This window comes from Octodon degus, unplaced genomic scaffold (assembly GCF_000260255.1).
Source record: "Octodon degus isolate 3935 unplaced genomic scaffold, OctDeg1.0 scaffold00009, whole genome shotgun sequence".
NCBI lineage: Eukaryota > Metazoa > Chordata > Mammalia > Rodentia > Octodontidae > Octodon > Octodon degus.
In genome coordinates, this window is record NW_004524585.1 from 11,213,320 (window position 1) to 11,235,911 (window position 22,592).

The following is a 22,592-nucleotide window of genomic DNA, read 5'->3' on the forward strand; positions in this document are numbered from 1 at the left end:
TCAAGGCCAGCTCAACTACACACTGAGGCCCTGTATCAAAAAAATAAATGATATTGTTAGTAACATCTAGCAACCTGGGTTAGCTCGTGGAGTTTTGGAAAGATTCTAATGAGATCGGGTTTTGTGTGTGTGTGTGTGTGTGTGTGTGTGTGTGTGTGTGTGTTTTGTTTTTGTCTTTGTTTTTTTGAGATAGGTTTGTTGATGAGGTTAGGACTGGAATTTGGACCCAGGGCCTTCATGCTGAGCTACATTCCCTGCCCTTTATTTTTTATTAGGGCCTCAATAAATTGCCCAGGCTGCGATTCTAGGCAGATGCTACCTCACCACCCACCAAGGGGGTAGATTAGTTGCCTAAGTGCAAATGTGCCCTGTGAAGGGAAAGAGGTGAAGGCAAGCTTTGTTGTTTCCCTTGGCTTGGGCTGCAGTTCCTGCTGGGGTACCCCTGCCGCCCGGGCAGAGTCACTGGTACTGCACCTGTTCATATAAGGGGATGCACCCCACCCCCTGCCCTGACACACTGTCCCCAGTTGTACTTAACTGTGGCCTCCCTGGGCTCTTGTGGCTAAGGCAGCGATTTTACAGCCTTGCTCCCTGAAGGAAAAGAATTTCAGTATGAAGAGTTTTTCCCCTGCTGGTCCCCAAATGGCCTGAGCAGCTCACCATCCCTGCAGGCGAGGCCACGGCTGTCTGCCGGGGAAGGGGCCACCCCAGGGAGCCGGTGCAGCTGCCAGAGCCCCGGCCTGTGTACAGGGCTGGGGACAAAGCCGCTCTGAACTGTTCTCAAAGGGTGCCTGTGTTTCGGAATGGGGGCAGGGCAATCACAGTCTCTTTCCCTCCTCTCCTCTCCCCTCCCCCTGCAGGATGTTCGGGGCTGGACACCAGGGCAGGAGAGGTCCAGCACAAGGGAAGGTACGGCCCTGTCCCCTCCCCCCGAGGGGTTGGCCCCTACGCAGGACTTTCAGAGGTGGCATCAGGATCAGGGCTCCTGGAGCCTGGGATCATGATTGGGCCCAAGCGAGCCCAGGGCACCGCCTGGCCTTCCAGGCGGCAGTGTGCAGCTACCCGCTGTGTCCGTGACGGCTCTGACGGGAGGAGCCACCGTGGTGCCAGGGACAAGAAGAGCAGGGCAGTGCCCAGCTGGGTGAGGGGCACCCAGCTCCCGAGCAGGGCGGGGTGGGCACGCTGGTGGGCCGGCCCTGGGCGGGGCCACGGCGGGCGGGGCGCTCGGTGCAGCCCCCCGAGCAGGCGGGAGAGGAGTCCGAGCCCGGCAGCCTGCTGGGCCCGCGGCAGCTCTCACCAGCCGGCTGCGTCCCGTCCCGTGGTCCCTTCTGCCGGCGGCCCAGCCCTGGCCGCGCCCAGCCCCGACCATGCCGCCTGCGGGGCCCCGCGAGGCTGCGCCGCTCGCCCTGATGGTCCTCTTGGTGCTCGGGGCTCCCCTGGGTAAGGGCTGGGAAGTGAGGCAGGGGTGGGGGTGGGATAGGACGGGGGAGAGGAGGGGTCGACCTGAGGGCCTCGGCTGGGTTCTCTAGGGCCCCTCGAGCTGTGCACGCGCTCTGGGTGCTGCGGGGTGGGCAGGGAACAGGAAAGGAGCACGGGAAGGCTGAGCCGCGGGAAGCGGAACCTGGGTAGGGGGCAGCCCCGGGGCAGAGGCCTCTGGGCTTGGAGGCTATGACCCTTAGGGTGGAGACAGGAGTCACCCTTAGCTTCCGGGAGCCAGTGGACTGGGGACCACGACGGGGGAGGGGAGGGAGTGTTGGGCCAAGGGCGGCCGGAGTTGAACTCGCCTGGTGGCCACTGGGCACCCCCACCCTCCCCGCAGCTCTGGCTGGCGAGGACTGCCTGTGGTATCTGGACCGGAATGGCTCCTGGAATCCGGGGTTTAACTGCGAGTTCTTCACCTTCTGCTGCGGGACCTGCTACCAGCGCTACTGCTGCAGGGACCTGACCTTGCTCATCACAGAGAGGCAGCAGAAGCACTGCCTGGCTTTCAGGTGGGCTCCTGCCTCCTCCCTCGAACCCCTACATCCTCTCAAGAAGCCTCCTGTCTCCTCGCCTTCGTCCACCTCCACATCCTTAGTGATTGCAGTCACCAGGGCTCCAGCTTGGTGACAGAGCTAGTTGGGTAGTGCTAGCGTGGGAGCTCCAGGGAAGGCGTCAGTTACCATCCCAGGCTTGGGCTGGGCTGAATGTTTTCAGGTTCTTTCCAGAGCCCTCCTCCTGGTCCTGCTAGGTCCTGCGGAGGGAAAATGGAATGCTTCACATCCAGACCACAGGGTGGCTTTGTGGAAGCAGCTCTGGCAAGAAGGCAGGACCCTGGATTTGACTCCACTCCCTGTCCTCTGTGTGAGTCTAGGGAAGACGCTTACCTTCTGTGGGTCATTGTTCCCCTTCATGAAATGAAGGAGTTGCTGCCAAAATTGTTTTTCCCTGGTATTAGGAATGAAACCCAGGGCCTCAAGCATCTCAGGCTCTACCACTATTATATCCCCAGCTCCCGAAGTAGTGCTTTTTGAACTTCCTTTTGTCACTACATAAAACAAATATAAGGAGACTGTATGAAGTGATGTTTAGAAAAAATGGCCCTGGACTATTTCTAAGGCTCCTTTTTGGGCTAACTGTTCTTAAGTCTGATCACTTCCGTTGTAGGTGTGAAAGCAGAGGTGAAGGGGGAACACTACAAATCCCAGCATGCCTCCCACTAGCCAGCCAGGCAGCATAGCCTTCTGGGAAGTGAGGTCCCAGGATCATCTCCATAGGGACCAGGCAAAGCTCCATAAGGAATCCCAAATCTTGGCATGCTGTAGCCCCTGACTAGACAAAAATTGCAGCTAGCATAATGAGGACTCCTTTCTATGAGTGCTGGAAGGTGAGAGGACCTGTTCTTTTTCTAAAGTCCCAAGACCATAGCAAGCATCGCCTCTGCTGTGATCCTCTTTGTTGCTGTGGTTGCCACCACCATCTGCTGCTTCCTCTGCTTCTGTTGCTATCTGTACCGGCGGCGCCAGCAGCTCCAGAGCCCATTTGAAGGTATGCACAGTTGGGTGAGATGGGCTGGGCCACATTCTGTAGTGGGCACCAGAGAGATCAAGCGTTGGCGAATTTTCTGGCGGTATGTATTTCTGTATGCATGCATCTGCCATCATGAATTAGAATGTGCCCAGGGTATATGGCACCATGTGTCCACGTATGTGTATGCACATGAATGCTCAGTCATGCATGGGCATGCAGTCAGCAATGGCAGGTGGACACTGGGCACATGCATGTGCGTGACTCAATAGGTCCACGGGGTGAGGGCTGTATTGGTGCACATTAATTGACGGTACTCCAGTGGACTGTGTGCATCTGAGTGTTGCAGTCACTGCACTTGTGCCCAAACCTGAAATGCATGGGGATGGCAGTACCATATGGGAGATCAGTGTGGGAGGGAAGAGCTGGGGGAGGTCCCTCTTGGTGGCAGCTGTGCAGGATTGCAAGCTAGCAGCCTCTGGAGCTGCCTACTCCTTGCCCATGTGGGGCATCCCCAGGCCATGCCCTCTGGTGCATGAGATCTTGGAAACCTGCTAAGGGAAGCAAACTTTCTAAACACAGCTTGACCAGCCAGGACTGCATGCACAGCTGCCTGCCCAACTCTGCCATGCACGGTTTGAGAGGCAAAGGCCACAGGGAGCCACCCTGGAGCCAGCCTGGGGACCTTGGCTTCCTAGGCAGGAGGCTTCGTATAGAGGATGGGGCTCTGAGTGCTAACCCTTGTCCCCCACCTAGGTCAGGAGATTCCGATGACAGGCATCCCAGTACAGCCAGTATACCCATACCCTGCGGACCCCAAAGCTGGCCCTGCACCCCCACAGCCTGGCTTCATGTACCCAGCTAGTGGTCCTGCTCCCCAGTATCCACTCTACCCAGCTAGGCCCCCAATCTACAACCCCGCAGGTGAGTAAGCAGTCTGGAGCCTCTGTTCCAGCTTGTCCCCTACCCCTTGCTCCAATTCTTCCCCTTCTTCTCCCAGTTGTCCTCCACCCCTAGCTGGAAACCTCTAGACCAGCTCTTTCCCCATGGATCCCACATACCCTGGGCACAGTGGTTTACTTCCAGTCCTCCTGTGTTTCCACTGACCCTCATACAACTCTTTGTCTTTCAGCTCCTCCACCCTATATGCCACCACAGCCCTCTTATCCAGGGGCCTGAAGATCAGCCACATCTCTGCTGCCCCTTCAGTGATACCAGCTTTGGAAGATTCCCCATACTGTCCTGCATCCTGCCCTGGGGTGGGCATGGGTCTTCTAGTCACCACGCTCTAGACCAAGCCAAGTCCTGGTGCCTACTGGGGACAGTGCCCCAGAGAAGTGGAATAGGAACTGAACTGGAACTAGGCTATGAATGAGGGGTGGTGGGGAGGGCTTGGGATTGATGGGCTATTTTCATTTGGGACGAAAGAGAAAGCTTGGGTCACACCTCCAGCTTTGAAGTAGTCCCTCTGTTCCCAGGATCCCAACTGGAAAAGCTGTGTCTCCTCCTATTTGCCCATTTTGTGTTGGGGTAGGAGCAGTGGGACACTCCATCAACAACTGGCAATAGCCTTCCTCCTCTGGCTGTCCGCTGGCCAGGGCCCTGGCCTGCTGGATTAAAGCTGTACAGATGTGACTTATGTCAGCAGCATCACTGGACCCGTTCACATCTTCCGGCAGCACTGCCTTCTACTGAGCCCAAACTGCTGCCCACTCAGGCAAGTCCCCATGGCAGGAAGGGCCAGCTCAGTGTTGAGCACACCAGCACCCTTGTTCCTAACACAGAGGGAGGGGACCTTGAGCTGGCTCTCAGGGCTAATGAGGTAGATCTTGTGGCAGTTGGCAAAAGCTGCTCACTGAAGCTGTGGAGCCCCCTGCTTAGGATCAGGCCTCTTGGACATCTGAGGCACCTCCCCCTTCAGGTCCACTTAGATTCAGACCTGGCTGGCCTCCTTGTCCTTGGACTTTGATTATGTTTCTGAAGGTCTCCAAGCTATAGTGTCCACACCTTTAGGATGGAGATAATAACCTCATAGCTATCATGAGGGTGAGATAAGATGTGATGAAATTGTAAGCCTGTCCTCCCCCCGCATCACACATCCTAGGACTAGGGGTCAAATAGAAGAACAGAGCCAACCAAGAAGTGGGTGCAAGCTACTTCTGTCAGCTGCTTGGTTGTCAGGGGACTGTGATAGCAGGTTCCCCAGATTATTAGGGCCCCCCGACTGAACCAGGCAGTGGAGAAAATTAGCTCACCTCCCCTTCCGACCTGCAGCCTGAGGAGAACCATCTGGGGAGTGGGTAAGCATCTAGAGCTGTCTGGCCATCTTCCCTGCCCAGACCCCTTGAGGTTAAGTTCCTGTGCTTTACAGACTTGCCTCAGGACAGACCAGAGAAGAAGTGGAGGAAGTGTCAGCCTCGCTTGGCAGAGCCATTGCTGCCCAGCATTCCCCTTCCTCTGGCTCTTGGCCCACCCTTCTCCCTGCCATTGGGTTTCCCTGTGCACCTGCCCAGTCCCTCAGACTTCTTCCTTGGGCATCTGGGTCCCTGTAGCCCAGCTGGGTTCTGGAGAGGGCCACTGTGCTGATCATGTCCCCACCTCATGGAAGCCTGCACCCACATTCTCTGGGGTTTTACCTCTTGTTACACCACCCAGAAACAAGAGCTCCAGGGCTGGCACTTTGGGCCCAGGGCCAGAGGCTTCCTTGGGTGGGGATCTGCCCCCAGATTCATCCCTTCCCCCTTCCTAATTGGCCCCTGAACCTGACCCAGGTAGGAAGGGGCAACTGGTGCTGGGATGGGGGCTGAGACCACAGTTGGGAATCTCCTTCTCTTTGAATGTGAGGGCAAGGATGGGATCTGGGGCTGCTGTGTGGTTCTTCTTCACACTTTAGGAGGAGAATCACTGGGTCCTTGAGCCCTGGAGCCCAGCCTCCTCCTGAAGTTGGCAGAGACAAGATATGCAGAGTAAGGCTTCTGAGCTTCCCTGAGAAACGATGTGTCAAGAAGGCCCTGGCAGTCAGAATTAGCTTCGAATCAACAAGCTGTAGCCAATGTTGAGTTGCTTTGTAGTCTAGGGTAGGAGGCAGGTTTACCACAGCCAGAGCTGCCCTGGTTTCTAGTTAACACTACAAATCACTGGAAATGATTTCTAAGGAAGGGGTGAGAGGATGGGGGTGGGCATCCAGCGTTGGAACTTTTGCATATTCTGAGCAGAAGAGCATCTTGACACATGCCAGGGCTCTTCAAAGGAAGGGAGCACCACATCTCTCATAAAGCACTGTGATCTCTGTCCCAGACCCTGGAGCCCATCAAAGAAGGGCAGAGGGAGCCCCAGTCTGTAGCTGCACCTTTCCATCACCTTGTTCTTCACCCCTGAAAACCAATCAGGCAACCTCGAAAGATTGGTGTAAATAGGTTGGAGGGAAGTTGGGGTGGGGAGCAGGTCTGGGAGACCTGGCTGGAGAAGAGCAGTTTTATTCAAAAACATGGGCCTGTACAGTTCCTGCTGAGCAGAGGCTTAAGGTCTTGGGTTCTGTCTTCTGTGCTGCCAGCGGTAACAATAAAAACAGAACCCACGTCCTACTCAGGATGGTGAGGGAGGCAGAGCTAACTCCAAGGAAGACAGCCGGGGCTCAGGGCAGGGATAGAGCTAGGGCAAGGACTGGTGGAACTGTAACAGGGGCCTCTCGAAAGCAGGGAAGTCCGTGGGAAAGCAGAGTTCTGGCAACTGACAGAAGAGCCTGGTGGGGTGCAGGGGAGTGGGGAGCAATCCTAGGTGGGAGAGAGTGCCTAGGTGAGGTGGGCCCAAGGAGGCTCTCAGACCCTGACTTCCAGGCTGACCTCGGAGTTCACAGGCAGCGCCTGGGTGAGGATGTGCATGAGGTGACAGGCGATCTTGATCTTGTGGAAGGTCACTCATGGCTGACCTTTGTCCAAATCCTATTTTTTTCTTTGAGACAAGGTCTCACAATGTAGTTCAGGAGGGCTTTGAACTCACCAGGCTGACTCCCAACAATTCCTCTGCCTCAGCCTCCTGAGTGCTGGCACTACAGGTATGCGCCATCATGTCATCAGCGATCCTGTTTCTTAAAAAGAACCACGTGGGTGGGGAGGTCGGGACAAGGCACCTGCACCTGCAGCCCCTCCAGGGTCCACTGGCTCGGTGAGCTCAGAGCAGAGCAGAACTTCAACAGTGCCCCGGTAGTGCAGAGGCGAGGGTGAAGAGAGGCAGCAGGGAACGGGAGAGGAGCCGGGGAAGACACTCACGATTAACCTCCCCCCACCCTGCTAGCGATAGTGACGGCGCGCGGGGGGAGGGGGCGGGGGGGCTGTCCGGGGATTCTGGACCTCACTTCTCCCCGGTTGGTGGGTGATGGGATGGAAAGAACCGGTTGTCTGTGGACCGTATGAGACTGGATCCATCAGTGACGATAGGGCAAGGACTGGTGGAACTGTAACAGGGGCCTCTCGAAAGCAGGGAAGTCCGTGGGAAAGCAGAGTTCTGGCAACTGACAGAAGAGCCTGGTGGGGTGCAGGGGAATGGGGAGCAATCCTAGGTGGGAAAGAGTGCCTAGGTGAGGTGGGCCCAAGGAGGCTCTCAGACCCTGACTTCCAGGCTGACCTCGGAGTTCACAGGCAGCGCCTGGGTGAGGATGTGCATGAGGTGACAGGCGATCTTGATCTTGTGGAAGGTCAAGCCATTTGCCTCCTTGAATCACATATCTTCCCCTATAGAATAGGAGGCTTCCGGGTTTTAGGAAGGGAAGGGGACAGACAGGTGACCGAGGGGGGCAGGCTGGTGGTGGTGCCTGCGCGGGCAGAAATGCGCCCCTCTTGAGCGGTTCAGCGAGCCCCCGCTTCTCTAGCGTTCTCCACTGGCCCCAGAAGCCGCTGGCAGCGCCCAACACCCCTACCCCGTAGTGCCTTGGGCAGAGACTGCACCGGGGCAGCCGTCGGTCTTCTTCCCGCGCCCCGCAGCTCTCCTCCGGGTCCTGCAGAGGGAGACTCTGGGACGCGGTCTGCCCCCAGGTGGCGCTGTGATCCCGCGCCGGGCTCCGCGCACTTCAACTGGAGGACTGATTAGGTCTCGCCGCGCGCGGACACGCACCCCCAAGAGCGTGGGGAGGGACCCAACGGCTTTGGGTTTTTCCTAAATCGTGTTGTAAATGTGGGAGAAAGAGTCCTAGGGTGACAGATTCTGTTGGAGCCTTGAAATTTGGAGATACGTTAGTTGGTTCTGTTAGGCTGTTTTTCTTATCTTCACTCTTCCATTTCGATGGTGAATAGGGAATCTTATAAACAGCCCTAGGGGCAGAAGACTTGCGCTCTGCTTTTTATGGGCTGTGCGATTGTGGATGGTTAGTTAACCTGTCTGGTTCCAACTTTATCTGCCAAATGGAGAGATTATTGCTGTCCCCCTCTCAGATTGGAAGCACCCTATGGCATGTGGCTCCCCGCAAGAGCCCAGCGGGCACAGGGTGAGTGGACTCTGGCTGGGCTTAGCTCCAGCTCACACTCTCCAGGGCTGTCAGCTGGCAAGAGTCTGTCGCCCCTCCCCTGGGCTCAGACACTGCCCACAGTGACAGACAAGCGGGCGGAGGGATATGAGAGCAGGGTGGACACAGCACTAGCCTGCCTCTGGCTTCGGCCATGGCCAGCACAGCTGCCCTGCTTGCCTGCCGCCCGCCCTGTCTTCCAGGGTTTTTGCTGTTCAGGCAAACAAACAACAAACACCTAAAAGTGACCTAGGCCCAAGGTGGCAGAGTCACAGTGCCAGCTGTTGCCAGCACATTCAAGCCAAAATGCAAAAGATGTTTTTGTTGTGTTGGTGGTGCTGGGGATCAAAGTCAGGACCTCCAACGACCTAAGCACGTGTTCTATCACTGAGCTATACCCCTAGCCTGGAAGTTCTGGAGTTTTTGTTCTTTCTTCATCCCTCCCTCCCTCCTTCCTCTTTCTCTTTCCATTTTGGTCCCCTTGGTATTGGGCATTGATCCCATGGCACTCTGCTGTGCGGATGCATCCCCCGTCCTTTTTTATTTTTTACTTTGAGACATGAAGAGTCTCTCTGATTCACTAAGGAATCCTCTTGCTTCAGCCTTCCACAGGCCTCAGCCTGTGTGCTGCAGCCATGGCTGACTCGAAAGATGTCTTTGATGTATGCCCAGGGACAGCACTGACAGGTGAGAAGGGCAGCACCTCCAGGTCTAAGGGCATGTGGGGTGCTCCACACGGTCACCCCACTTCTTCCCTAGCTGGCTTCCCTGGCCTGTAACTGCTCTGGGGAGCTGGCCCTGAGCCCACAGTTAGGAAGAGTCATGGAATGAGCCTCCCCTGAACAGGCCTAATATAGCCATCCAGGGCTTGTGCTGCACTCTGCCCTGTCCCCCCTGCAAACTACTGGCTCCAGGCAGCTGAGTGGTTCAAAAGCAGACACAGCCAGCCAGGCCACGGGTCCCTCTGCTCAGGGCCCAGGCTTTCCCCACACTGCTTTTCTGCAGAGGTGGATTGATTTCATGGTCAAGTCAAATGGTGTGGCAGAGAATGTGAGCTTCTAGAACCTTCCAGGGAGCCCAGGGATACATCAGTATCCTCAGTCCATGAAGAGGAGAGGCAAGTCATTGCAGCTAAAGGTTGTATATATTATCAAAATCTTATGGAAAAACAGATACACAGCTATTTATACAACAGCAGGTGGGTGTGAGGGAAACATCTGCTTTGGCATCAAACCTTCAGGTCCAGCTGCTGTCTGTCCATGTCCTCCCATCTGGAGCCCACTCCCCAGCAGGCGCTCTCTGTGCAGGCCACCTGCCTCCCCATGGGCCCCCATGCCCTCCATCCCTCTGCCATTACCCACAGAGTGACACTGGCCCAGCAGCTCTGCCCCAAGGGCTCCTCAGAGACCTGAGTCCTGGCCCCAGAGGACAGTGGGGCTGGGTTGGATACATGGTCCCTGAATGACTTCCTTCCTGGATCATAGGCCTTTTGCAGTGTGCCAGCTCCATGCACCCTGCGCAGTGCCATCTTCTCTGTGATGTGCTAGGAGGACTCTTCTTGTCCAGAAACCTCAGCTCCAGGCATCAAAGCAATTCTTAGAGAGCCTCAGAGACAAGAAAAGGAAAGTGAGAAGAGATGAGGCATCCGGCCTCGAGCGTGGCCCAGGCCTCGTGTGCACGCTCCCATGGCTGAGTAGGGCAGCCATAGCGGATCAGCCAGGGCTGGGTGAGCGAGGTCAGTGTAGCCCTGGGACGAGAGTCTGGGCAGTCATGGCCTTGGCACCAGAGCCTGGCAGCCTGGTCCTACTGAAGAAGCTTGGGCACCTCCACCTGTAGGGCAAAGTAGAGATGGTGAGAGTGGGAGGGGTTGCCCAGAGGCCTCTGGAATTCCTCTTACCTCCCTCCCTTCTAGAAGACAATACTTCAAACACCTCAGTGTGTGTCCAAGTGATGAATGCTTGAGGTGTTGACACCTGTTCTGTAAAAGCTGGCTGTCACTCAAGGGCCACTGGAGGCTGTCCTTTATCTCATGGCATCTAGTTGCAACTGATGCTGAGGGAACAGGGCATCCAGTCAGAGGGGCAAATAAATATGGACTTTGTCAGCAGGGGGGACTTCCGGGGAGGCAGAGCTGTAACAAGTAGGATATCTGGGAACGGCCCACACATTCATGGCACTGGTTAGTCAAAGGCAGATTCTCCAGGGTAGTGGAGGCACCTTAGGGATAGACTGACCTGTAGGGACCAGCCATCTGTGGGAGAAGTGGCTCTGACTGCAGCAGAGAAGGGTGAGGTGCAGAGGGAGACAAAGAAGGACACTCCATGAAGGAAGCAGGAATCTGTCCTCTAACACTGGCTGTGACTTGTCTGGACACAAGGCCTGGCTGAGATGACCTGAAGGGCCCTGGGAGTGCACCTGGCAGAGTATGTGTGTGTGTGCTCATGCACACGCGTGTGTGTCCTCACAGCTGCATCTCCTGCAAGCCCTGGCCCCTAACCGTGTAGTTGTGCCCACACCACTTGCCTTCTTCAGCTGCTTGAGGTTGCTGGAGCGGATGGCTGCCAGGAGCTGGTCACGGGAGTTCTTCTCCTGGGCAGGGAGGACTTTGTCCCCCATCTTCCTCTGGGTGGCTGGTGAGAGTGAATTCTTCAGGTTCTCCATGATAAGGGGAGGAGCCAATGGAGGGGGTGGAGGGGGTGGGGCAGCAGGAGCACCCCCTTTCTTGGGTGAGTTCTTTGCAGCAGGCTTTGGAGATGGCTGGGGTGAAGGTTTGGGGGAGCCCTTGGCCAGGGCCCCGACCTTGGGCACATCCAGCAGCTCCTTCTTCTCCCCGCGGGCTTCCTGGGCCTGCCTTTGCTCCTGCAGCCGCTTCTGTCGCTGCTTGTCCATATTGCGGCTGAGCAAGTTGGTGACTGTCATCCGGGGCCCAGCCAGCTCAAAATGATAGCCCAGCTTGAGCAGCGTGGTGTTCTCCTTGAGCAGCTTGGCGATCTCCATCTCAGTCTTGCCCCCACAGATGTGCCGCTGGTTGTGGAAGCGCAGCTCAGTCAGTGTGTTGTTCTGGAGGAGGGCCCGGAAGATGGCCAGGATGCCCTTGCCTGTGATGTGGTTGGAGTCCAGGTTGAGGCTGGTGATGGTCTTGTTGGCCTTGAGCATAATGGCAATAGCAAAGGCCACATGATCATCAGCCCGTGTGTTGGCCAACGCGAACACCTTGACCACCGTGTTGAACTCCAGGGCCTCGGTGAAGCGGACCAGGATCTCGTTCGTGATACAGTCTGAGTTGTTGACATTCACCTCGGTCATCTCTGGATCATTGTTCTTCACCTTCTCAAGAGGTTCATCAAAAATGCTGGGAGCCGCCTCCTCCTCCACCTTGGCCGGCGCCTCTGCAGCCTGGCCTGAAGCCCCAGGAGCCTGCTTCTCTGCTGTCTTGGTCTTACTCTCCTCTTTGGCTTCCTTTTCACTCCGGGACTCCTCTTTCTTGACTTTTTCCTCCTGCTTTTTTGTGTCCCTGTCCTCAGTTGCTTTTTTTGTCCCCTCAGCCTCCTTTTTCCTGTCTGGGTCTTCTCCTGCCTTTTTCTTGTGCTCATCCTCTCTCGCGGTGGCAGTGTCTATGCTCCTGCCCTCCCTTCTCACCTCTACATCTTCCTTCTTGACCACTTCCTCTCTGTTCTTATCCTTGTCCCTACTCAGGCCTGGGTTCCTGTCACTCCCTTTCTTCTCCTCTTCCTTCCTAGGGGCTGCTGTCCTCTCCTCTCCTCTCCCATCCTTCCCTGTCTCCTTCTTATCCACCGCAGCCCTGACCCGGCCCTTGTCAATGCCTCTGATGACCTTCTCTTCCTTGGGCTTCTCCCCGCGTCTGCCATCGGCTTCCTCTCTGTCTTTAGAGAAGCTTTTCTTTAAATTGCCCCTCTTGTGTTCCTTGGCCAGGTCTGGATCTTGTCTGGGGCCCAGGGCTTTTTTGCTGGCGTCTCTGCCCTTTTCCTCTCCATTCTTGGCATCTGCTTGGGTTGCCACTTGCTTGCTGTCCTGAGAATTCAGAAAAGAAAAAACAAACATGAAGAGCTTGCTTTAGGAGGAGAGGGAGGACTACAAGGCAAGCCAGGGAGCACTCACATAATTGCCCTGGAGCTTCAGGAGGAAGCTGGTGCTGGAGAGAGGACAGCAGCCTGGGAACTGGGGTCTCACTGCAGAAAGCCGTCTGACATCAGACTCACACAGGGCCTCGGGGCCAATGGAAACATCATGCCCATGGAGGATGCAGAGGTCTTCACAAAGCAGTTCCCCTCCCAGAGCGTTCTCAGACCCACAGCCCTTTCCCATCATGGGTGACTTCAGAGGGTTACTTTCACTAGGGCCTGCATGAATATTGGAACTGGAGACAGACTCACTAAAGCTGATCCTATACATAGGGTAAGTGGAGGATTGAGCACAGGGCCTTGCACTGAGCTCCCAGGCTTTCTCAGCACAACCTCGAACTTACTGTCCTGCTTCAACCTGCCAGCATGCTGGAACTGTAGATGTGCACCACTACTTAGTGCTGAATTTTTAGTCATTATGCATTTTTTTAAATGAATTTTTGGGGCCAGGGAGATAGCTCAGTAGAATAAGCACTTGCCTGGCAAGCACAAGGTCCTGAGTTCAATCTCTGGTATCGCAAAAATAAAATAAAATAATAAAATAAAATGAATTTTGATTTTTTAAAAAAGTTTTTTTTCTTTTTATGGCAGAACTTGGGATTGAACTCAGGCCCTTGTACTTGCCAGGCAAGCACTTATTGTACTGAGCCATCTCTCTGGCCCCTTTATTTAAAAAAAAAAGACCCTAATGATGTCTCATGCTTGTAATCCCAGCACTCTTCAAGGCTGAAGCAGGAGGATCACAAGTTCAAGACTAGCCTGAGCTTAGTGAGATCCTCTCTCAAAAGAAAAAGGACGGCAGATGCAGTTCATTGTGAAGGCTCTAGGTCCAGTCCATACTGGAAAAAACAAAAACAAAAACTATCAGTTATCTTACCCACTGAGCATCTCCAGGGGGCATTCTGAGCTCAAGGAGGGTGCCTAGGCCTGCTGCCAGGGGGTGTGGGGGGTCCCAGGTACTGGGATTTAGTAAGTCAATATAATTGCAGTAAAAAAACACAGAAGGGATCAAGGTAATGATGCTGACATTTTATTAGTTAAGGCTACTTTTAAATTCTATCTACCATCACCATCCCATTGAAAGAAGCTAATTATAAAGAAGTGGGCAGAATGAACAAATTAAACATGTGTCTCTCTTTACAGTGTTCTCTTTTCTTTTTTCTTTTCTTTTCTTTTTTTTTTTTCCTCTGCTTTCCAGGGCTGGAGCTCAAACCCAGGGCTTTGTGTGTGCTAGGCTAGCGCTTCATCACTGAGCTACACTGTCAGTCCTGGCTTTTACTTTTTAATAAAAGTTTTGCTAAGGATATCCCTCTGCCTGGGCAGGGAGCCCTGGAATCTGCTGGGCCTGTACTCAGGGATACTCTTCACATTTGGGAGAGAGGATTCCATGGCTACATTTGGATCACGGAAGACTCCATCACATGGCCCTGGGAGCGTGGGACTGAGACCACTGAGCAGAATGGACACTTGAGTCTTATTCACAGCACTGGCCACCTAGCACTTCTGTGTGGCTCTATTTCTTCTTGAACAGAGTCACATCAGGTCTGAGCTATTTTGTTTTTGGTTTTTTGAGACAGGGTCTCCAGGCTGGCCATGAACTCACAGCGATCCTCCTGCCTCAGCCTCCCAAGTGCTGGGATTATAGGTGTGCGCCACCGCTCTTCACTAAGTCTGAGCTACTTAGGATTTGCTTCTGTCCCCACCCCAGGAGCACAGCAAGCAGCTGGCCCACCATGCAATACTTGGTTTAACTGACTGGGAAGAGGGACCCAGAGTACTCAGGGTCACAAGGGGTGCTGTCAAGTCCCTCTCTAGAGGTGATGTAACACAAAGAGACCGTGGTGTAAAATTGGAAGGATTTCATTCTTGAGGGCCCAGTGAAGCCTATAATTCCAGTTCTCTAGATACTGAGGCACAAGGTGAGACCCTGTCTCAACAAACCAAAGCAAAACCAAAACCCAACAAAGAGTACCCCAAGGAGCTGGACCTGCTGACACAAGCCTGTAATGCCAAATACTCAGGGAACTGAGAAGGGTGCAAGTTCAAGGCCAGCCTGGGTAACTTAGGGAGACCCTGTCTGAAAATCAAGAATAAAAAGGGCTAGGGGTGTAGTGCACTGCTTCTTGGGTTGGTGAGGTGTGCCCAACGGGTGTGGGAAGAGGGGGTGAAAGGAAGGAAAGGCAGAACTCCATGGCGGTCTGGTCCTTGAGGCTCCTGCTCACCCCCACCCTCCTGAAGGACTGGAGGGCAGGCATGGTACCATGCGGACGTACCTGTGGCCCAAACACACCCACTGCAGAGCAGCAAAGGCCTGGACTCCTGCTGGTACCTCAGTGGGCAGCCAAGGGCCAGACAGGGCCTTGAAGGCCCCCTCCCCCCTCCTGTCCCCAGTGTGTGGCCATACTGGGAGTCTCAGTGGGGTTGGGGCAACGGAGCCTCAACAGCAGGTTCGGGGAGCCCTCCACTCACTCTGCCTTCAGGGTCCTGGACTTGGCCCCACAACTCACTGTGGAGCAGAGACAGTGGTGACTTTACTGCACATAAATAGAACGTAAGTGGGGCAAAGGTTTTCCTTTAGGACATTTTTATGATGATCTGCACAGCTTTGCAACCCCCTCCTCCCATCCCGCCACAGCCAGAGTGGTTTTGTCACGGATCCTGTCCACTGTGGAGCCTGGAGGTGAACACTGAGTGAACTGGGGCAGACCGCTACCATCTCCTGTCCTTCCTTTCCACAAAAGTGCCCAGCTGGATATCTCTTAGCACTTAAAGGAAGGGTGGAGACCCAGAGGGATGACAACCAACTCAACCATCAGGTTTAGGACAAACGGGACGCACGCCTGGTTGTCTCACTAGCAGCCACAAAGCCAGCGGACCTGTTCCTGACCTTACGCACTGAGGACAGCGCCTGCCCTGCCCGCCTGCCCTGCACGTGTAGATGCCTGTGTGCCCCTGCTGCCCATACCAGCCTCCTCCCCTGGCCAGCCTTCTTCAGAGCCTTCCTCTCCTCCACAAACAGGACTTGTTTCCCACAGTTTAACCCACTCTGTGCCAGACACCCCACATCCTGACCACTCCCCTTTGTCCTCATCTTGGAGCGCTCCCTGCTTCATTTGGGGCCTTCTCCCCCACTAGGGTCCCTGGCCTGTGGGAGTGTGCCAAGTGTCTGTGCTCTAGGAGGTGCGCCAACCCTTTAAAAAGAACTTAATGAAAAACAGGCCGGGTGGGGGTGGGGAGAGAGCTGATTAATCATCAGTTTCCTCCAAATAGCCAGGAATGAGTGGGGCTGGGGCTTGCTGCAGCTCGCGCAGCCTGAGAGCTCAGACGTTGCCTTAAAAGGAGAAGGAGCCCAGAGTCCTCCCGCCTGGGATCTCTGTAGAGCAGGACAGAGGGCTCCTTGGCACATAGCAGAGCTGCGCCTTGGTGCTTATCTAAGAGGACATCCAGGCCAACTGCTTTTTGTTTCTGAAACCAGTGGTGTATCCCCGTGACCTCGGGAGATTATTTTTGCCTATGTTCCTGTGCTAAGTCATGACCTTTTGTCACTTCCAGCAAAAGGGGGTTAGGTTATAGTAGAGGACTCCATGGAATACAGGTCCCGAGGCCTTGAGATGAGAGACCTAAGTGGAAATACTTCTCCTCAATGGGAAACCACAAAAGGTCAGGGGAAGCCCCCTGGGGGGTCCAGGAGTCATGCAAAGAGGCATAGCCTGACCTCTTTGGGAAGTCTCAAGTGATCTGTGATATACAGAGGACCTAGTGTCAGACTCAGAGGTGAGGGCAGCTCTTTGTCCCTCTCTTCCGGAGCTGTGGCCAGGTGTGGTGTTCTGATCCAAGTTATGAGCACCTGGGGTTCAGTGGGTGAATGCTCTCCCCAGCAGGGGCCTTTGGGTTCCATTTCCTCTGATGCCTCCTCTGATGACAGAGGACATCTCACCACTGCCAGGGCCTTAAAAGAGGAGAGGAGAGACTTGTCTGTCCAGAAGTCCCTCAGCAGGCTCAAGGATGAGGGGGGACTTGGACTCAGTAGCCACTGGTCAGCCTCTGCCACTCCCTGGCAGTTTTCTCTTTCCTTCCTGTGACCTGTACCTGAGACATTGTCACCTTGAGTGCCAGTGTGACCCCAGCCAGCAGTGAAGGAGACAGCTGTGCCCCAGGGGGAGCATAGCTCAGGGCAAGTAGGAAGGAGCAGGACTGTTTGACTCCCAGAGTGCCCTTCCATCTCAGCCATGTCCTCGGAGGGGCAGAGCCATGGAAGGCGAGGGCTACTGCCACCATCCCTTGTGATAGCACTGCCATGAACCCAAGCCATCTGTTCTCTCCCCAGAGTAGGTGGACAGTGACATGGCTTCACACAGTGCAGAGCCCCTCTTGCTGTGCCCTGTCCTCCCCGCACCAGGGCCTGGTGAGTCTGCCCAGGTGTGGAGACCCCCAGGGCACTGGCCACCTCAGTGTTGGATCCAGAGTTCATTAGAAGGTGCAGCCCTGGCCTGCTTCTTCTGGGATCCCTTGACCCTTGTTTCTCCAGGGTCAAGGTCATAACTACCAGGAAAAGCAGGGGAACGTATGAACCTCCCAGATCTCCCCGTGTGCAGTCCCCTACCACTCCTCTCTGGTTCTACACCGCTTCTCCAAGGCCAGGGTCTCATTCCCTTGCTTTTCTCGTGAAGCTGTCCTGGTGGAGGCCAGAGGCCATGGCCCTACACCTCCTGCCAACTGGTGACCTCCTGATCTCAGGCTCAGCAGCTGTCAGTGTCGTCTGTCTGTACAGGGAAGGGTAGGGCAGAGCTGGCCACAGATCCCCTGGGAGAGCAGCTCCCTTTCAGGGCTGCTGTGAGGGGCAGGGCAGGCAGCCAGGCTCACAGCTGGGGTGGGGAGAGGGGCTTACCCCCTCCAGGCTTCTGACTTATTCCACTCAGAATGCTTTTACGGTTTCCCAAGGAGAAAAAGTCTAGATTGCCTTGACAAACAATCTCAAGAAGGTCCACCGTTGGGGGAAGGCAGCTTTACTCATGCAGGCACCCCAAAGGGGCCACAGTGCCTGTGTCTGCTGGTGGCTTGGCCGGCTCATAAGACAGTGCCACAGATCTTTTAACACCCTTAAAACTGCAGATCCCCTTCAGTGGTGTCAGGAAGACTGGGGATTATTCTGGGAAAGTTCTGCCATGGTGGCAGGGGAGCCATCGGCTCTGAAGGTGCTGGCCTATGTGTAAATCCCAGCTCTACTCCACACCTATGGAGACGGAGGCAGAGCATGGGCTGCTCATCATTCCCACCAACAAAGCACCAGTCATGAGCCCTTGTGTAGGGCCACGGATACAGAGAGGTGCCTTTGCTCCAGAGCCAGTCCTCCCTGAATCCTGCTCAAGACCCTGCTCAGTGATGTGCTCACAACTTCATTCACAAACACAGACACAAGGCTATAGGAAACAGTCTTGTCCTCACCACTTAGGGACATAGCAGACAAGGGGACAAGTGACAAACTGCATGTGGCAGAGGGTGCTGAGATAGTGGCCTCTTGTACAAATAAATGAAGGATGACCCATATAGAGACAATGTAGCCTGCTTGGGAAGGCCATCAGCACCTTTCTCAGCCACTCCCAGACAGCTGCTCCTTACCTGGGTAGCAATAGCTTGGGGACAAAAGCCTTGGCACCTTCCAGCACCCCTTCTTTTGGTTCTTCCAGGCAGGTCCAACTCTTCTCAAATCATCTCACACCAGCTTCCCATTTCAAAGCCCCTAGCTGCCGGGAAATACTGACTTCCTTGCAGTAGGGACCAGAACCCTGAGAACCTGCCATTCATCCCTCCTAGCTAGCGCGTGGGGAAACTGAGGCTCTGGGAGGGGGCTGGAGAAAGGGGAAAGAAAGAGGAAATGAGGGCGGGGTGCGACGGACCTCACTTCCCCGTGGCTAACATCCTGGTAAATTACTTCTGGAGTGTTCAATGGCTTGTACCCAAAGACTCGTACACATTCAGCTCCTGCCCATAACCAGAGCTCAGCGAATCCCACAAGAACAAGAGGCTCAAAGTAGAACTCATCATTGTGGGTCAGAGGCTTTGCTGTGTGGTGTGGACATTGCAAAACTTCCTGCTATTGGTACTTTCTGAGACTGCTGGCCACTGCACACCTCTGGACTCCCAGCCAGGACCACAGAGGGGTGTAAGCTGCTGCGGGGGGCAGTCTCCCAGAACTCTGGGAGACTGAACTCGGGGATGCTTGTTAGTGAGGATGCCAGGTGCACCAGCCCCAGGAAATCCACATGAAGACTGTCAGAGTGACGAGGTGTCATACCCAGGGAGGCCCTAGTATGGCCCTGCCACCAAGGAGATGCAGTCCTGCTTGCAACCTGCAGTTCCATGGGTAGAACTCGGAAAGCTCAGCCACACTGTTTAGACATGACTGAGCCACCGGCCTTGAGCTATGGTAGCAATAAACTTCATCTGGCTTCACCTCTATCCTAGAGCTCACAGACCCTAATACCTTTGTAACTTGAAATTTTTTTTTTCTTTTTCTGCAGTACTGAGGATTGGACTCAGGACCTCGTGCTTGCCAGGCAAGCACTTATTCTACTGAGCTATCTCTCCAGCCCTGAAAATGTATTTTCTAAGCCATGTGGGGTGGCACATGCCTGTAATCCCAGAACTCTGGGAGACTGAAGCAGAAAGATTGCAACTTTGAGTCCAGCCTGGGCAATTTAGTTTATCAAGAACTTGTCTTGGGGGGCCAGGGAGATAGCTCAGTAGAATAAGCGCTTGCCTGGCAAGCACAAGGGCTTGAGTTCAATACCCAGTTCTGCAAAAAAAAAAAAAAAAGAAAAAAAAGAAAAAAAAAAACTTGTCTTGGGCCAGGAAAATAGCTCAGTGGCTTAAGCACCTGTCTGGCAAGCACAAGGGCACCTTGTCTCAAAATAAGAAAGGGTTGGGGATGTTTGAGTAGGTCAGTGTAAAGGCCTTGAGTTCAATCCCTAGTACCACAAAAAGAAATGAACCAAACCAAAACCAAAACCCAAATAAACGAACACGCAGTCAAGATTAGTGATGATGGAGGCTGGTCCCTCTCCTTTCTTACAACAGTGATGGCAAATCTTTTATGGACCAAGTGCCCAAACTGCAACCCAAAACCCACCTATAACGGCAAAATGCCAACACTGCAATTAAGCCTGAACACTGAGGTTTGAGTTTAGAACCAACAACTGCTATCCGATGCTCAGCGGCTAGGGTGACTTGGCTCATATGCCACAGATTCGCCCCCAGTGCCCTACAAGAATGCAGGCCATTTGGGCACAGTCTCCCATGTGCTCAGGACTTACACGGGGGTGATCTCAGAGGCACCCCCAGGGGAACACATGTACCCAGTGAGCTCTGAGCTAGGAAGCCAAGGCCTTTGTAGTCACAGAGCTAAGAAAAGCTGTGCCTCCTCAGGCGTCTCAGATGCCCTGTGGCCCCATTCCTACCCACAGACCTCTCTCTGGCATCCCAGTGCCCTGTAGGCAGCCCACTGGAGTAAGTGTGTCCACTCCTGGGCAGAATGTCCATGCATGGTCAGGCATCAGGTCTGGGAATAACTCAGTCCATCCCTTCCACCCAGTGAAGATGCCAGAGAAGCCCTAAGTGGGAGGAGCTCACGTCGCTGCTTTGAGCCCTGTTTCTAAGGCATCGTCCCTCTCCCCTCCCAGCATCCCTGGGAAATCAAGTTCCCCAGTTAGATCCTTTTGCCCAAATCCTCTGCCCCGGGCCTCCCGACAGCTTTCTGGCCCCTCACTGTGCTACCTGTTTGCTGACCTGCCCCTGCGGTCGTGTATGTGTCACACAGTTACTGAGTTCTAGAGTTCTCATCATGGCTCCACCAAGGAGCGAGAACTTTTATCTTCATTTTAGAGAAGAAGGAAATCAAACCCAAGATTGCACAGCTGTTACGTGACTGAAACCAGGGCTCAAGTCGCAGCTCTCGTCCTCTAGAGTCTGGACTTTCAGCTTTCACACGGTGTCCCTCGGTCTCTGTTGGTTCCAGGACCTCCCTGCTGTGGACACCTGAGTCCCTGTGGCACAGTCTTTGCACAGAACCTACGCACATCATCTTGGGTCCTTTAGGTCATCGCTTGCGTATTGCAATACCTAAATATTTTTTTTAATTATTTATTTATTTGTGTGTGTGTGTTAGTGTGTGTGTGTCCAGCTCAGCCCACCAGGAGGCGGGGCTGGCTGGCATGTGGTGCTGGGGGATTGAACCGTGGTCCCTGTGTTTTGCTAAGCTTGTTCTAAGTAGGTGCTTTAGACCACTGAGCCATCTCACCAGCTCCCCTAATGCAATGTTAATGCCACATAACTAGTTGTCACACTGTATTTTATTTTTATTTTTATTTTTTGGCTGTACCACGGATCAAATTCAGGACCTTGCACTTGCCAGGCAGGTGCTTATGCCACTGAGCTATATCCCTGGCCCTTTCACTGTATTTTAAAGTTTGTATTATTTTTCCTGTTGTATTGCTATTTGACATTTTTCCTCCAAATATATTCTGCTCACACCTTTGAACCTGCAGACAGGGAACCAGTGGATGAGAAAGCATATGACTGTATTATAATGTCTCACACAAATGGAGCCACAGCCAAAGCTACTTTTGCCTGAGAGCCTCCGCCAGAGACAGCTCTTTGCCCCCCACCATCCCACAGTAAAATTAAGATTTTTTATTTATTTATGTATTTGGTACAGGGTCTCACTACATAGCAGCTTGGACTTGTAGTGATCCTCCTGTTTTCAGCCTCCCTGGCCCTGGGATTATAGGCATTCACCACCACGCCCAGACTTGTTCATCTGCTCAGTGTGTCCCAGCGTGGCATGCAGGACCAGAAAAAAAAAAATTTATTTTTTTTGAGATAAGGTTTGCTATGTAGTTCAGGCTGGCCTTGAACTTGCTATGTACACTAGGCTGGCCTTGAACTGGAACTCGAAGCAATCCTCCTGCCCCTGCCACACCCAGCCAAGAATGTTAATACAATATGCACAGCCATTACTGTGTACAAGGTGTAGGACCTTGTGCCAAGGGCTCTTCACGAGTCATCCGGGTGATTTACTACTTAACACTGCCCTCCCAAGTGGGCAGAGCATGCTAAGGTTCCAGTCACCAGAAGCAGCCAGGGGCCAGTGTGGTGGCACAGCCTGCAATCCCAGAATTCTGGGAGGGTGAAGCAGGAGGACTGAAAGTTCAAGCCTGGCCTGGACAACTTAGTGAAAACGTAAGACCCTGTCTCAAAATCAAAATGTTAAAAAGGATGGGGATATAGCTCAGAGTGAAGGCCTTGGGTTCATTGCCGGTAGTGGGTTGAGTTGAAGGAGAGAAGAAAGAATAAATAAGATAAAAAGAAAAGAAAAGGGGCTGGTGAGATGGCTCAGTGGTCTAAAGCACCTACTTAGAACAAACTAAGCCAAGCAAAGCACAGGGACTGTGGTTCAATCCCCCAGCACCACAGGCCAGCCAGCCCGCCCCCTGGTGGGCTGAGCTGGCCACACACATACACACAATAAATGGATAAACAAATAAATAAAAATTAAAAAAAAAAAAAAGAAAGAAAAGAACAGCAGCTAGGGGGAGGAACTTTCCCAGGATCATACTGAGTGACCCTTCCTTCCACACTTTCCTACACTATCTTTTCCTCATGGTCCGAACAACCAGAACACAATCGCAGCACCTAAGACCTGAGCTGTTTATGGTCACACCTGCCGGCTGGCGAGCTTAGCAGCAATTAAAATATATAGAAGCTGGGGCCGGGGAGATGGCTCAGTGAAATAAGTGCTTCCCTGGCAAGCGCAAAGGACTGAGTTCAATCCCTGGTTCCACCAAAAAAAAAAAAAAAAAAAAAAAAAAAAGTTCTGCAGAGAAAAAGAAACAACCAATAGATTGAAAAGACAACATATGAAACGGGAATACATATTCCCAACAATTCCT

At 53.8% G+C, this 22,592-nt stretch overlaps 2 protein-coding genes across 2 annotated transcripts in view; one reads left to right on the forward strand and one right to left on the reverse strand.

Moving 5' to 3' along the window:
• Window positions 1–1,215: 1,215 nt before the first annotated feature.
• Window positions 1,216–4,641, forward strand: Shisa4 (shisa family member 4). The gene is made up of 5 exons (XM_004625345.2): window positions 1,216–1,440; window positions 1,820–1,991; window positions 2,894–3,027; window positions 3,763–3,930; window positions 4,139–4,641. Exons 1-5 carry the CDS (start codon window positions 1,368–1,370, stop codon window positions 4,183–4,185), a joined length of 594 nt encoding a protein of 197 aa, XP_004625402.1. The 5' UTR covers window positions 1,216–1,367; the 3' UTR covers window positions 4,186–4,641.
• A 4,283-nt stretch (window positions 4,642–8,924) lies between these two features.
• The window catches only part of Lmod1 (leiomodin 1), a 51,553-nt gene continuing 37,885 nt past the window's right edge, over window positions 8,925–22,592 (reverse strand). Inside the window, exons 2-3 of the mRNA XM_004625346.2 lie at window positions 11,027–12,535; window positions 8,925–10,333 (exon numbers count right to left, since the gene is read on the reverse strand). Of these exons, the coding sequence (XP_004625403.1) occupies window positions 10,307–10,333; window positions 11,027–12,535 (1,536 nt within the window). The 3' untranslated portion in view covers window positions 8,925–10,306. The remainder of the gene's footprint in view (window positions 10,334–11,026; window positions 12,536–22,592) is intronic.